The sequence below is a fragment of the Phodopus roborovskii genome, unplaced genomic scaffold (genome assembly GCF_943737965.1).
Source record: "Phodopus roborovskii unplaced genomic scaffold, PHOROB, whole genome shotgun sequence".
Classification (NCBI taxonomy): domain Eukaryota; kingdom Metazoa; phylum Chordata; class Mammalia; order Rodentia; family Cricetidae; genus Phodopus; species Phodopus roborovskii.
The window spans coordinates 20,301,857-20,317,968 of NW_026126549.1; the positions used below are offsets into that span (position 1 = coordinate 20,301,857).

A 16,112-nucleotide genomic window follows, 5' to 3' on the forward strand; every position below is an offset into this window, starting at 1 on the left:
ACAGGTGGAGGTGAGGCTGCAGAGCAGGCAAGTGGGACTGGCATCATCCATACACTTCACACGTGAGTCTAGACCCATGTGTACCACTTTCTCTCAACACTGACTCCTCTCCAGGGTCAGTCTGGTCCACGCAGCAGCCTCCCATCTCACTCTGGAGCCCCTGGAGCCTCAGCCTTATCCTGACACCTGTTGAGCCCTCTGGATCTTGAGATATCTCCAGGTGACTGAGACCTCTCACCGAGGCTCCCCATCACCCTATGGCCTAGGACACAGCAGCTGGAAGAGGTCCTTGTCCAATAGGCTCATCACACAGTCCAGCTGAGGGAGGCAAGAAGCTGGCAAGCAACTTGTCCTAAGTAGGCAATCTGTCCACAGTGACCCCAAAGGTCAGCAGCAAGGCTGGAACTCAGAAGAGGCTTCTTAGCTCCAGCAAAGCCAGGTGCCCAGTCTTCAAATCCCTAGATCCCTGGGCCCCAAGCTGGAAGGGTTTAAGGTAGAAACTCCTCCTTGACAGGTACTGGGGAGGGGGTGCCCAGAAGGCCAGCATTGGTGGGACATAGACTACCCAGGGGTGGCCCTGATGGTGTGGGGTTGTCATCCAGGGGCAGGGGCAGCTGTGAGGGAGGCAGTGGCTGCTGCTGCTGTTGCTGCTGCTGTTTCTTCTTGTTCACTTTGCGTTCCTTGGCTCGACGGTTCTGGAACCAGATTTTTACCTGTGAGATTGAACAGACTTTATGGAGCAACTGTTAAGAGGGAGCTAGGTCAGGGGAGGTGGTCTTCATGGTTCACTTTCTGCTCCAGCTACCCACCTCAGGGACAAAAACACATTGTCCCTGTGTCCTAGATACCTTTCTCTGTAACCTTCCCCCTTCCAAGGCTTGGTTACTCCAGAGCCCCTGTGTCCTGTGACAACCCTTTGTCTGCCCCCTGCAGCTTCTGTGTGTGTGTGTGTGTGTGTGTGTGTGTGTGTGTGTGTGTGTGTGTGTGTGTGTGTAGCGATGTTGGCAGCAGTCCAGTGTGTGGTACAGTGCCAGTAGTTGGGAGAAAACCTCTCTGTTCTCTATTTCTGAAGCCTGTACCTGCAAGGCGTCCTGAAAGCCTGACAGTGGGCCCTGCTACTTAAGCTGAGGTGAAGGGCCTACATACCTGTCGCTCTGTGAGCCCCAAGTTAGCAGCCAACTCTGACTTGCGCCGGATGGTGATGTACCGGCTGTAGTGAAATTCTTTTTCCAGTTCCAGGCGCTGGTGGTCTGTGTAGACCACACGGTACTTGTCCTTGGTCCGAGTCTTACCTGAGGAGCAGAAGGAGCAATGAGGGAAGGTGAGTGTAACGGGATGCCCCGAAAGGTCCAGGACGCCCCACATGGCTTTGACTCAAGGGTCCCCAGAGTGGGAGTCTGAACACCAGTGTCATGAAGAGGACAACTGGCTAATGAGGGTGGACTGGGGCTACAGGGGACTGCCAGACACTCCTAGCCCTGTGCAGGGAAGATGAAATGGTGGAAGAAAAACCAGGCTGGGAGCTCCCCAGTTTTACTGACTGCTAGCCCAAAGACTGAAAGGCCCAGTGCTGCTAATAGACTCTAGGGTCTACTGAGTAACCAGGACATTCAGGACACCAGGCTCTGATCTAGGGTTGCACCATGGGCCAGGGGCTGGTCTACCATAGCTGTCCACATAGCACAGCAATGACACAGCTCGTTCCATGACACAAACTAAGTCCGTGCCTCAAGCCACACACTGGGGTGGGCAAAGAAAACAATGAAAAGTTACTGCTTGGATGCTAGAGGAAGGAGGCAGACAAAAAGAAAATAAAAATAAAAAGCGCTCGCTTTGTTCACTGGTGATTATTTCGAGAAAAAGAAAGAAGACAGGGAGCCTAAGAATGTGATGGTGGGAAGGTGTGGGAATTTCAAACAGAGTGGTGCTAGCTCAGTATGGTGGCATCCACGTATAATCCCAGCTACTCCATTGGGTCACTTGAATGTAGTAATTCAAGAGCAGCCTGGGTAACTAGTGGGACTCCTGCTTCAAGAAAAAAGAAAAGAAAAAGTCAAACATTCAACGCGAAGGCTTTTGAAGCCTAACCGAGAGAAAGAAAATATAAGAGCAAGTAGTCTATCTAGAGAAAGAGAATCTGGCAGAGTGAACATGGCGTGCAAAGGCCCTGAGGTGGGGGCACGTCTGAGGATGAGGAGGAAGCTTGTGGGACAAGAGTACAAGGAGCAGAGGAGACGGGACAGATGTCAAGAAGAAGAAGAAGAGCTTAGGTTTTACTCCATCTGCAACGAGAGCCACTACAAGGGGACATGTAGTCTGCTTCAGGCTGCCATGTTTATTCTGGCTGCTGTGTGGAGTAGACTGGGGGCAGGAATAAGAGGTGCAGGAAGGACTGCCATGTCCCAGGACAAGAGGGTGGTGGCTTGGCTTTTAGATGGTGCTGCCTGGGCCAGGAGCTGGACTTAAGGGTTGTCTGAGGTTATTAGTATCAGGGTTGTCTTTGGAGCTGAGTGTGGAGGGCTGTCTGGGAAGAATATTACTGCACGGGGCCTGGATGAACACCAATTTTCTCTGTAAGAAGCTAAACACATGGCTAAACTAGAAGGTGCGTGCCAACAGCAGGCATACACACACCAGGGCATGACCAACCCTGGATCCCCCTGCCACCTGTGTGCCCACAGGTCGCCTGGCCTTCGCCTCCCTGCTCTGTGCCTTGGCTATGCCTGTGCCCCCACGCCCGTGCACTAAAGACCAGCATCTGGCCCACCTCCACCCATCCATCCCACACGACTTGGCAGGACAGACTCGGGCCCTTCTCCTGCCAAGTGGCTCTGTGGGGGAATGGGAGACAACAGCTGTTCCTAGGCGGCTTCTCCCTGGGTTTTCTGCCAAAGTGGCAGAACCACACTGGCCACTTCCACATGCACCAAGCTCATAGTACCACCTGACAGCAGAAACAGAGCACAGGGCAGCCTGCAATGCTGTGCCAGGCATGGCTAGAGGAGGGGCTGAGGCCTTGGCTCCAAAGGGGGTTCCTTCTTGACCTAGAAGAGTCAATTTTGGCTCAGAAACAGTTCTGCCTCAGGCTGCAACTACCACAGCCTCACTGGGCTCTGAACCCAGAGCCCACTAGGTCATGAGTTCAAGGCAGAAGGATTCCTGGGATTTCAGTCCCCTGCCAGCTTCAGATGGCATGGTTTAAGATGATCATGTGGCTGCTGGAGGTCTAAATAAGAGGCCTATGAGTTCTTCCAGGCATGTCCAATGGCTGCTGTGGGTCACAAGTGTTTCATGATAGCTATGAATACAGCCCTACAGCCCTACATGTCTTTAGATTACCACTTAATGCAATAATGTCAAAAAGGTTGGATACTCCTGCTAGATCTAGTCCAATCTCCCTGCAGAGTCAGGGTCACAAGAGGACAAGTGGGTATACATGTGCTAATGCCATGTCCTCTAGTCTAGAGCTCTCTCTCCCTGCTGCCTCCAATGCACAGCTCTCCATCTCCCCATTTTTAGGTACAACTGAATGGCCCAATATCCTAAGTGTCCCTAATAGAAGCTCACAGAGCAGACCACATCTTTTTGTCCATTCTCAGGAATGAAGGATCAAACCATGGCAAGAACAGACAGGAGGACCAGGGCTGGCTGGGATTGATGAACTTGGGCTAGGACTTCAAATGTCAGGAAGTTCCTAGCTGTCTCCAAGAGGATAGGCTGAGCAGCAGCAGACAGGGCTCTACTTACATAAGCCTAGCAGTCATTGGAGGCTGCTGTTCTCTTAGTGCCTAGCTTGCCTGCCCTCTGTCTCTCCCCACTCCCTACCCCTGTCCCCTTGAAGTGAACAACAGGGACCCACAACAGTCCTTTACAGCTGGGAGCCAGGACACAGAAAGCTGCTCTCGGAAGGAAGGGAGGGAGGGAGGAAAGGAAGGAAGGAGCTCTCACTTAGGCCATCAGGCTGGCAATGACATGAACCAAGATCTTCAGATTGGGAGCCAGGCAAGGACGGGGTGTTGGCGACACTGCAGCATCTCTATCCCCACCAGAGTCAGTGGAACCCTAGTCTATAGGCCTGGAGAGGGCTTAAAATGCACAGACTGATTGTTAAGAAAACACCCGACAATGAACAACGTGAGGATTCCCTGTACGGCCCAGAAACGAGGGACCCACATATTGTCCAGAGTGAGCACTAACTGAAGGGCCTAGAAACCAACTAAGCATCGTGTAGCCTGACTTTACATGCACAGAGCCTTGATCACAAGCTCTGTTCCTAGGAAAATCCTCACAGAGAACTGCCCACAGCAGTGAATGCTACTAATAGCATTCACGTCCATGCCTATGAGCAGGGAGCTGGTGACCACATGGATACGCACATGGACATGGAATGTCTGTGGAGAGGAGCACTGAGCACCTGTTAAGACATGTATGAGGGAGCAAGACACGGACTACTGGAAAACGGCCTGCTATCAGGAAGGGGAGATGGCCCGGTGGGGAAAGTGATTGCTACAAAAGTATAAGGACCTGAGTTCAGATCCCCAATCCCCATGAAAAAGCCAGCTATATGTCTGGGTGTGGCAGTAAGCCACTTTTGGGGTGTAGGGTGAAGATGTGAATCCCTGGGGCTCAGTCTAGCTAAAATGGTGTGCTCTGGACAGCACTAGAGAGATACTCAAAGGTACAGGTGAACACACACACACACACACACACACACACACAACACACACGCACATGCATGCACACACAAAAATACATAAAAGTTAAAACACTTAAAAAGCCTGCCATATCAACATAGACATTTGTGTAACTTTCAGCAGCATATACTTTTATAGTTTTGTGTCTAGTTTTTCTTTTTTTCCTGAAACTATGTACAAGGAACCAACACCAGAAGCTTCCTCTTCCAGGAAGGCAGCTGAAGATGGAAAGCCATAGAGAGGAGGGTGATTTTAGAGGGCTTCAAGTTTTACTGTGTTTGGATGTCCATTGCATTATTTGTACATGTTTGGGCGTGCACACACGTGTGCATGTGTCACTGGAGGTTGATTCCAGGACTTCATCTATAACAGAGAAGCATTCAACCACAAGGATATATTGCTTTCCCCAGCCCTTTTTGTACTTTTTAAACTTTGAGATAGAGTTTACTAAGTGAACCCTGAATTCACTTTGTAGTCCAGGCAATTTTTGAAGTTGTAACCCTCCTTACATTGGCCCCTTGGGGCGGGGGGCTACAGGCCTGCATCACCAGACCTGGGTCTTAAATTTTAATTTTAGGTATTTATTTATTTTAAAGATAGGGTCTCCAGCCCAAAAAAGCTAGTCTTGAACCCACTATGCAGCTGAAGATGACTTTAAACTTCTGGTCTTCCTGTCTCTACCTCCAAGTGCTAGGATTACAGGTGTAGCACAACACCCGGATTACCCAGTGCTGAGACCCAAGCCCAGGGTGTGGTGCCTGCTAAGACAGCAGTACCCTATGTAGCTGCACCCCCAGCCCCTGAACTCTATTCTCTTAAAGTCGTTTTACTTATTCTTTGGGAATTTCATACATGCATTTAATGGATTTTGACCATATCTACCCATATACCTTCCTCCAGCTCCCCCTCTCCTTCCCAAATTCAACTGCCCCCACCCACCTTCCTTCCCAACTTCATCTGCTCCCTAGTGCTACTTGCAAGGGTGTGGGGTCACCCGCTGGAGCATGGGCAATCAGTGGCCACACCAAAGAAAAATGACTCTCCTCAGCAGCCATCGAGTGCCAATAGCTCCTTGGCCAGGGGTGAGGACTTATGAGCCCCTCCCCATCCTTGGAAACTGTATTTTCAGTGACAGCCAGGAGCCCCAGGTTCCCCCTGTAGCCCTGGACAGAACTCAAGCCTCTGTCCTCCTTGATAAACTTTTGTGAGCACCTGTGCCCACCCCAACCCAGAGAGGAAGGGCAAGGTGGTTGCATGAGAGGGACAGAGCAGGGAGGTGACCGAGGTGAATGATTTACAGGCCCCTGGGACACTGGGGCTAAGGGGGAAGTCTGGGCTCTGGTAACAGGTGTCTGATGAGGGGCCAGCCACTCCCAGACACAGAATGAGTAATTTCTAGGCACGATGCCAGGAAGAATGGGTACGGGGAGAGGGTGCAGATTTTCAGGCCTGAGCATGGTGGGAAGAACCTCAGCTTACTCACATACATGGACTGCTCACCCTCTGCTCTGGTTCCCTCATACGCAGAAGGTCTCGTTCCCGTAGAACAGGCTGCTGCCAGAGGCATGACTGGAACCCCACATCTCTAAAGCATACAGTTTAAGGGCCAGAGAGGCCCCAGGCAGATAGCTCCCAGTGCCTAGCCCTTAGTCTAGATACTCCCGGTGAGCTGTCCAGAAAACCCTGGTTCCCACATTTGGAGTCCACGGGGCTGACATTGGCTCCTGGAGTTTTGGTACTTGGTTAGCTCTCCTGGTGACTGTGGTATGTGGTTGTTTGGACAGGTAGAGCTCCAGGGATGTGCAGGCCACCTACATGCCAGGGTGGCTAAGGATCATCACTCTGTCTCTCTGGGCCCATATTTGTAATATGGAGCTAACCATTAAGGACAGCCACCATGGCCATGGGTTAAACACTTTATGTGCCTCGACAATCAATGGGATGGTGTAATGTATCCTGTTTTTTGTTTCTCCTGAAATAGTATTTCTCTACGTAGCCCTGCCTGTCCTGAACTTGCTTTGTAAACCAAGCTGGCCTTGAACTTACAGATCTGCCTGCCTGTGCCTCCCAGACTTAACAGCTGTTGGGCTTAACAGCATACACTAACTCACCCAGCTATGTATCCCATTTTTACATATAAGAAATGGGCTCAGTGAAGTTTATATAGCAAACAATGGGGTTCAAGACCATCCAGGAAGATGGTTCAGGAAAGGTGCTTACTGCCAAGCCTGACAGCCTGAATTCCATCCCTGGGACCCATAAGGTCCAAATAAACAAATGCAATTAAACATGTTTTAAAAGCCAGGTCCATTTGCCCTCAGAAACACACTAGAGCTGGATGTGGTAGTGCACACCTTTAATCCCAGTACTCCAGGTTTGAGACGTACAGGGTCCCAGGTGTGATGACGAGGGCTCCTTGAGCAAGGCCTAGCTGGAAAATAGCAGGGAGAGGGAGAGGGAGAGGGAGAGGGAGAGGGAGAGGGAGAGGGAGAGGGAGAGGGAGAGGGAGAGGGAGAGGGAGAGGGAGAGAGAGAGAGAGAGAGAGAGAGCCCACTCCTTCCCAGTAGTGGTGGGATAGCCCCCTGTAGGAATATCAGTAAATGGGCTGCATCTGTGAGGCCCCTTCCAACTTGGAAGCAGGCAGGAGGCTTCCAATGTTTGTTGATTCTTAGACTATTTGTTATTATTGCTGAAAGAACTCTAAGGCTGATTTCCCAGTTTCAGAGTCTAGACACCAGGCCTGCCCAGCTGGAAGACAAGGATAATGCTGTGGTGGCCTGTACTGGGGCCCTCATCTAGCCCAGGACAGACAAGGGGAGCCTGGCCTCTGCTCCAAGACAGAGTGACTCCCAGAAAAAGTGTGGTCTCTAGGTCAGGCTTTCTTCTGGGTTTGTGGCTCCTAGCTGACTATCAAGACATGGGTCTCAAGTCCAGACCCAGACCCTCTGTGATTTCTCACTGGGTGGAGTGCCTCAAATGGCAATACATTAAGATGCCACCCAACAACCAGCATGTACAACACACACACACACACACACACACACACACACACACACACACTGAGGCACATGTATGAGAACTTGTTAAAAGTACTCATTGCTAGGTTGTACTCGGTCTAGGCCTGTACCTCCCTATCTTTTTTTTTTTTTTGTGAGAAGGTGGGGGGGTGAGGGGTAGGAGTGGGATGGGGAGTGTGATTGTGGCACTGAGGCTCCAATCAGCTCTGCCTCTCAGCCACATCTCAGCCCACTCACCTTTAACAAGCTCCAGCTGGAGTGTTCTTAAACAAGTCCCTCATCTGTGGGTCTCGTTCTCTCTATTGAGGAATGGGTGTCAACACCAACATACGGAACCCAGAACGTCACGTATGCTAGGTGTGTGCTCTTCCACTTACTACAACCCCAGACTACAGGCTCTCTATGCTCAAGTTTTGGGCTACTCACTGGGTAGTGGGTGAGCAGTGAGGGGCACTACTGCTCAGCCAATACCCACTACATGCACAGGGGGAGCACACATACACACCTCCAGCCTAGTAGAGCAGGGGGCAATGGCCGGCCCACTTATGGCTGGGGCCTGCTGGGGGAGATGCCGAGGGAAGGTGTGAAAGGAAGACAATGGATCCCGCTTCTAGATGGAGGCGAGAGAGCAGGCCCAGAAAGGGCACCGGGTCATGTGAAGAGGACAGCTGCAGAGTCAAAGAATGAAGAGAAGGAAAGAAAGATAAAGGGGTCCGAAGGTAGATGGAGGGCCAGCTTCCCTGACAGCCCAGGCATCTGGCCACCATTGGCCAACACCTTTCCTAGGCCCCATGGAGACTAAGAGAGACCACCAAAGGACAGGTTCTGGCATAGGCAATTTGTGCCAGCACTGCCCCTGACTCTTGGTAGGACCCCTTCTCCACTGTGCCTCCACCTCCCCATCTAGTGAGGAAGAGCAGGACAGTGCCATGTCCTGTAAAGAGACAAGATATAGAAAAGATGTGCGAGAAGAGGGAATTCCAAGTATGTTGAGTATACAAATAACTTTAATATATAAGACTAGAATAATACAAGAGGGCTGTCAAAAAGTGTCAGGGGGCGAGCATCTCTGTGGTGGTAGCACCCTAAGGATCTAAGCTAAGACCAAGGCAGAGAGAGAGTTGGGAGGTGTCTCAGTTTAGATCTTTAGTGAAAGGACCAGAGGCTTCCTGGGTCCCCTCCCTGCCTAGCACACAAAATAGACGTGAAAACAGTTTGTAAAGGGCAAAGGGCTATGGAACTAAAAAGCAGAACTGAGCTATTTGCAGAAGCGGACGCTGGAGTGCTCCCTTGAGAATGGGAGGAATGTTGCCTGATGGGAAGTTGCATGTCAAACACCCTGGAATGTAGATAGCTGATTAGACCATCAGTTACCATACAGTCTCAATTTGGGTCTGTTTCCCTATCTGTGTCACCTGTGGCAGGGTCTCTGCTGCAATAGTAAAGCCCTGTCCATCCCCAGGCTAATGGAAACCATTCAGGAGTCATGGAGCTTCCTGCTGAGCCCACTATTCATCCTTGAGGCCCAGGGGCAACTACAGACTGCTCTGTTACGGCTGCTCACTCAGGCCCTGGAGGAAGGATGAGGTTGGAAGGGTTGGGTTGAGCACAGCCAAGTCTGAGGAAGTCGGTAGCTTAGGTGAAGGCTCTCCTGAACCACCCACCTTGTCCTAGTCAGAGTCATGATTCATAGCCACACCCTGTGATTCTGGAGCCCCTGTGTATCGTCGTTGAACACCTTATCTTCCTCAAGGCCCACAAGCAGACCTGTTTAGGAAGGCAGCAAAAAGGAACTTTATAGTCTTGGGCTAAAGAGATGGCTCAGAGGTTGAGAGCATGGGCTTCACTTCCAGAGGGCGGGGTTTGACTCCCAGCAACCACATGGTGGCTCACAACCATTTGCAATTCCAGTTTCAGGGAACCTGATACACTGGTCTGGCCCCCACAGGCACACCAGGCATACGCATGGGGTGTAAACAGAAACACAGGCAAAACATTCATACACATAAAATAATAGAATAATTTTTAAAAGTTTAGAGTTAGATGGCCCTGAAAGTCTTCACCTATTGGCCATGCACTGGTGATATTTCCCCAGGTAAACCATTAGAGCACTTTTTGTTTTTTTGTTTTTGTTTCGTAAACCAGATTTAGAGTGTTCAACTGCTGTAATGTACTGTTGACTGACTCCTGAAGAGTCCAGATCTGGTGCATTTCCAGTGACAGGAAATTCTATGAGGTGCCACCACCAGTTCTCTGCTCACCAGGGACCAGGAGCCCAAGCTGCCTAGCTCACCTAACTATACTGAGCTCACACTAGCTACAGCTCCTGCCACCCATTTTCATTCTTCCAAAGGTATTCTAAAGGACCTTCAGTCCGGAGTGTAACTCCATCCCTTCACTGATGGCTCAGCCTCCAAAGCAGCCTTCCCTGCCTATGGTTACTGTGTTCTCACCTTTGCTCAGCCTCAACATCATTAGGGAAGTCTACCATCCTAGGGTTAGTGACGCTGCATTTAAAGAGGGGCTGAGCACACATACTAAATGCCGGGGAGATGCCAGCTCATTTCATCCTGACTATGTTAGGTACTCGGCAATAACATGATTCCTGCTCCCAAAGCAGGCATGTAGAAAGCAAGCATGCCAATTAAGTGACTTCCTTCACAAAAGCTGGTTCCTGATGCTAACAAAGCTGTCTGGATGTCAGAAGGACTCCTGAGGCTCTAAGCATAAGATCTGCTGGGGGAAGGGGACAGACACGGTCCACAACACAAAAATCTGCCACTTTCTAACTAGGTCATCCCCAGCTACATCTGAGAGCTGAGGTGTCAGGTACGGCTTCTGCTGCAGGGAAAGCCAGCTTTAAAGACACAGTTTTCCTTCTCCCTCTTCTTCTCCCCCTCCCATCCTCTCCCACCTCACACAGCTCCTCCCTGCTGGCCTCTTTCTGCTCACCTGGGTGGGCACTGGCTGGAAAGCAGGCTGCATAGGAGAGATCATGGGCTAGAGAACATTGCTTTGTTTGACAGACCCCTTGGCAGGCTGTGGATCCTGGCTAGGGTATGGAGCATATGCTACAATACCTTAGTTGTGTAAGCTTGAACAGGCCATGTGGCCTCTATAAGCCTCTTCAATTTTATCTGTAAAAATATGTTCAATCTTGGAGTAGTTTCATCTCTTGGAGTAGTTATGAGACCTAAGCGAAGCGACCCAAAAGTAGTTCTTTGCAGAGTGGTTTCATGATGAACCCCTACTATGTGCAAGCCAGGGCAGGAGGGTTTTGAATAAGACTGGTCCTTAATTGGATTATAGATGGCAATTGGCAGGAACAAGCAACTGGATAGAAGTTGCTAGTAATAGAGATTTCTAAAACAAGAGGCTATAACTGCCCTTCACTCCAAGTGCTACACTTTGAGTGGGGGAGAATCAAGAAGGGTTTCCTAGAGGAGGAGGTGGTCCTGAGGAAGGCACTGCATTTGAACTAGTAAAGATGCAGTAGAGGCAGGAGAGGGCAGGGCAGATAAAGGGCCCAGGATGTAAAGGCAGAAAGAGCGATGCATAGGCCTGCTTGTACTGCCTGCCGGAAAGTGCCCCTGAGCATCGGCTACCTGTCTGATGCTGGGCTGTGCTTTGCAAACACCATGGTTTCTAGAAATATTCTAGAAAAGGTGAAAAGGCTCAGAGGATAAAATCACTTTCTACTCAAGCCTGACAATCCGTGTTTGAGTCCTAGAGCCTACATAACAGTGGAAAGAGAGAACAGACTCTGCACAGCCTCTGGACTCCATAGGTGTTGTGGCGTACAACTCCCCCCATGCTAATAAATAAAATTATTTTTAAGAAGGAGAGAAAAGGAGAGGGTGGGGAATCCAAGTTAATGTGCCTCTGACTAGGTGGCATCTATGAGAAATGCAATCCCAGAGGTAAGATTCCCAAGCTTCAAGTTCTAACAGTCTCCAATAAATCCCTGGGTTTCTAAGCAAATTAACAAGAGTCTTCAACACTGAGTTGAGATCACTTCTCAAAAGGGCTCTAGAAGCCTCAGAATCAGCATCCAGGGGTTGCTCTTGAGCAGCCATGTGCCCCAATAAGGGAGGTTTGACAGTGATTTAGAAGATGGGCAGAACATGCATGAAAGGTCAGAGGTGAAAGTCCAGGTTAGTGGTTGTGGCTATGGAGCAAAGTGGGGGGGTATCCTTTTTTGTGCCAAATTTCCCCCCATCTGAAGCTGAGGAGGTTAGATAGGATCTAAAGCCCATTGCAACCCCATCATCCGGGCAGACATCTTCCAGCCCTGTAAATCAGTGTTCAGTCACAAGGGATCGCACAGGGCTCCTGGTGAAGGACAATTATACCCTCTTGACAGAAGCACTCATATTTTAAACACAAGTGGCAAGGCAGACAACAGAACCCCTTGGAATCATTTGCATGTTGGCTTCAGAAGTGACATGGCTCCCTCAGAACCAGCTAACACTTTCTTCATGTCTTGCAACCTAACTGAAGTCCACCCTTGCCCCCACTCCTATGTCTGGCACCTTTCTTAGAATAAGACTAAATCAAATCACAATCTGGCCTCGGCTACTCAGATTGCTTGGAGTCAGGAGCACTGGCCAAGTATGGGGAGGGCAGCCAAGCTTCAACCACTAGCCTGAAATGATGCCTGGATATTCATGGGTCCAACCCCCAGGGAGGGACCCTAGACACTTGTAGAATCTGAGATCTTTCCTCTCCTCTGGTCTCCTGAGATGTCTCCTGCCCCTTTGCTTTTCCAGTTCATCCATCCAGCTGAATGCATTGAGCACATATTAATGCCAGGCCCAGAGCTGGTGCTGTGCTCCCAAGCAATTTTGGGTCAGACAGACATGGCTCTGGACCTCTTTTGAACAGATATCATGCAAACATACATGGAAGTGGGAGGACAAATTGGAATAGTTCTAAAGGATACCCAGTAGAAGTCATCAAAAGGGGTGGAGCTGGGGAGTCTAATTTGGGGATCACAAAGGCCTCTCATCCAGCTATGGACTGAAGGTGAGAAGGAGCCGGGCACGCAGAGTCCCAGGGGAAAGAAAAGAACATGTACACAAGACCTGAAGTGGGACTTGAAGGGCCTGGGGAGTTAAAAGAGAGTTGGGTGCTGGAGCACAGTGGCCGAGGGGAGTGGCCCAGGGGGAGGGCCAGAGGGGGAGGAAGAAAGTATGGGTGCTATAGAATCTCACAGTCTGTTCATCCTAAATAGGATGGGAAACCACATACATTTACACAGATTCATCTGCATCTGGAACATCCCTCACAGCCTCAGGACCTCACTCTCCTCGTCTGTAAATCTGTCCTTTAGCCATTCAATGCAGATGTCAGGAGCTCAGAAAGAAGCAAGGTGGCAGACTGGAGACCGTGTGGCCAGTGTCACTGGGTTCTGGAGGACGAAGCACACAGCACTTCCCTCGGCTGTCCCCTACAACAGCATTGCACAAAAGCCCCCTCTGGAAACCTGTGCCTTCAGTGCCCAGAAGGAGAAATTGAGCCAAAGAGGGTGAGGGGGGTAAGACTTTTCTCTTGGGGAGAGTCTAGAGCTTGAACACATTAGAAGGCCTAGACTCCTGCATGCTCAGCCAAATGTGTGGTTCCCAAGAAGCCCCTTCCTGGAGCTGCAGGGACCTAAGCCTGAAGCCCTGCATTCTACTCTTAAAGCTAAGGAAAAACCCCTCTGGACATCCACGGCTTCATCTGCAGGCAGGAAACAATCCATAAGTGACAGTGGACTAGAGCAGAGCTGGTCTTGGCAGTTCATACCCACTGGTAAATGAGGTTTGTATGACCTCAGACGTCACACAGTTGGCAGACTCTCTCCATTCCATTACTACACCGCTTGCCCCCTCCTTCCTGTTCATACTGCCTCACAATGATGGTCTTTCTCCAAGGTTCTACCTGAGGGGGACCTCCTCATCCTTCTCCAGAGCCACCTGACCAATAGGAAGTGGCTAGTGGGAGATTAGAAATGTGACTTCCCAGACTTTCACAGCAGACCATAGGGTGCTGGGGGTCAAGGCCCCTATATGTCCTTCCTATCACTCAATATGAAGCCCTTCCCTACCCTCATGAATAAGGCTTCAGAGGGCCCCCACACACACGTCTACCCAGGGATAAAACATTTTCTTCTCCATCAGCTTTTTAAAGAGTTTTTTGTACCTTGAAGCAGTGTCTGAACCACCACGTAACCTTCCCCTGTCCCTTGTTTCTTTGCCCATAAAACATGAGACCCAGAAAAGGTGAGTCATCCAGGGAATGGGTTGTACAGAGGATTAGGGCACAGGTATGGTATTCAGTATACCCCACCAGTTCCTGGCTGTGGCCCTGGGCCGGTATTTGCCATCAGTTTCTTCAACTTCCAAACGGAAAGAAGACAGCACCCATAGCAGTATCTCATGTAAGAGTTCCATAGTATTAGCTACTATTACTCAAAGCACAGAAGTAAGTCGTCCAGCCTTGCCCCTCAATTATCCCTGGACTCAGACAGGTGCTTCTGTGTCCCTTGGATTTCTAAGGAGAAGTGTGACTACAACCTGGGCCTACAGCTACTGATCAAACCCTCCCCACAGCTGCCCAGGGGGATTGATGGGTGTGTGGGAGAAATGGAGGGAAGGGAGAGGAGGAAGTTCCAGGCCTGTTCCCAGCTGGGGGAAGGGAAGGAGGGGCTGAACATCAAAGAGTAGGCAGGCCCCTTCCCGCCCTCAAGGCCAGGTGGCCTTTGTCAGGACAGGCCAAACACAATCTGGACAATGAGGTATCCTGTTCACTTTCCTGCCAACAGGAGTCACTACTGAGCTAAAGCAAAGCCAGTTACATGACAAAGAGGGGACCCCTAAAGGTCAGGCTGTCCCTCATTAAGCTGAGCCTTTGTCCAGCCCCCTCTCCTGCCTTTGAAGAGGGTGGATCAGAGAGGCCTGCCTGGGGGCAGGAGCTTCACAGGCTAAGGACCAAACAGCAGCCACCTTCCCAACTGCTCCTACTGCCCCTCCCCCGGGGTCAAGAGTTCAGGGAGAGTCCTGGGGAGGCTAGGTAAGGACCCCTGGACCAAGGCAACCAAAGGGGGCTTTGTCAACCAAAGGATAGGATCCTATCTCTTCTCTGTAGGGTAGGAAGCCAGTTGGCCCTGAAGAGGAAGTGACCTGTGCGCGTTCCCACAGTGGATAGGTGCTTGGGTGTGTGTGTGGCGGATTTAGGAGTAGAAGCTAGGGAAGATCACCAGTGCCTGGGCTGCTGCAGAGACTTGGCATCTGGCTTTCTAATTCTGGCATTGCCACTCCATAGCCTCTCTTCACGGGTAGAAGTTTCCCCGGCTACACAGAAAGATTCATTTGGGTTACTCAAAGCTCTCACAGCTCCTAAATAAATGAATGACTCTCCAGGACAGGAGTAATAGTGGACTACATTCTTAAGAAGTCAGTCAAGGCCAAGGCAGAGGTCAAAGAGAGGGCAGCCCGGGCCTCGCTGGGCACCTGCCAGGGCCAGCAGCCCGTCTGAAGGCCCAGGCGGGAGAAGGGTCCTTACCACTGCCACTGCCTCCTGCGCTCGCCACGCTGCGCCTCATCCATTCGTAGGGCGTCCGCCTCTGCGCTCCTGGAGAGGACGGTGCGCCCGGGCCGCCGAGGGACTGCGCCAGGAGGCCAGGCCCAGGCCCAGGAGGCGCGGGCACCGGGCTAAAGTCCGGAGGGGGCCCAAAGGCCAGCGGGGCCGGGCTGGCGGCGGGGGCCGCGGGGCCCGGGCCATAGGCAGCTGCCCAGTCGTCCTTGGGCGCAGGGAAGGGCGCGGGCCAGGTCGGAGGGGGCGCGGGCGCCGGCTCCACGTGCGTGTAACCCGCGAAGTCGGGGTACTGCGGGGGTGCGGGCGCCGGGCCGGGGGCCGCATAGGCCGGAGGGCCCAAGCCGAGGCTGGCAGGCCTGGCGGCGCCTGGGTACACGGGGGAGTCCTTGTCCAGCACATAGCCCACGTACATGGTGACCGCAGGGTTCCCCGCGCATGCTGGGCCCTGGAGCCGCCGTGCCGGCCGGCCGCCCCGACGACCAGCGACTGCTCACCTGGACCCGCGGCCGCCGCCGCGCCCGCCCCACCCCGGCCTTTTATAGCCGCGGGCTGTCCGCGGCCCCAGCCGGGCGGCTTTGCATTTCAAAGCGGGGGGAAGCCTCGGGGCCGCGAATCAAAGGGGGAAGCCCGTCGGGCGAGGGGGTTCAAAAGGAGACAAATTGCCGCCCTAAGCAGGAGGTGGATGGGCCTGGGGGCTGGGGACCCAGAGGGCGCGGCCTGGGGAAGGGTTCAGGCACCGCTTCAAGTTCCTACTCCTCCTTCGGTGGTCTCTGGGAGGTACCCACCGCCGATCCCGGGTTACAGGTGGAGAAGCTGGTTCCGG

General features: G+C 51.8%; 1 protein-coding gene across 1 annotated transcript; it reads right to left on the reverse strand.

The window, feature by feature from the left end:
* Positions 1-267: 267 nt before the first annotated feature.
* Positions 268-15,783, reverse strand: Cdx1 (caudal type homeobox 1). The gene is made up of 3 exons (XM_051200925.1): positions 15,257-15,783; positions 1,147-1,292; positions 268-713 (listed from the first exon to the last, which is right to left on the reverse strand). The coding sequence occupies exons 1-3, from the start codon at positions 15,699-15,701 to the stop codon at positions 489-491; spliced, it is 816 nt and encodes a 271-aa protein (XP_051056882.1). The 5' UTR covers positions 15,702-15,783; the 3' UTR covers positions 268-488.
* Between the last annotated feature and the right edge of the window lie 329 nt (positions 15,784-16,112).

What these genes read in the sequence shown, in the direction of transcription:
- Cdx1 (XM_051200925.1), bottom strand. Translation starts at nt 15,701, where the DNA reads ATGTACGTGGGCTATGTGCTGGACAAGGACTCCCCCGTGTACCCAGGC. An exon ending in CGCAGGAGGCAGTGGCAGTG is followed by an intron (nt 1,293 to 15,256) that starts GTAAGGACCCTT and finishes TCTGCTCCTCAG; the next exon opens with GTAAGACTCGGACCAAGGAC. An exon ending in TGGGGCTCACAGAGCGACAG is followed by an intron (nt 714 to 1,146) that starts GTATGTAGGCCC and finishes TCAATCTCACAG; the next exon opens with GTAAAAATCTGGTTCCAGAA.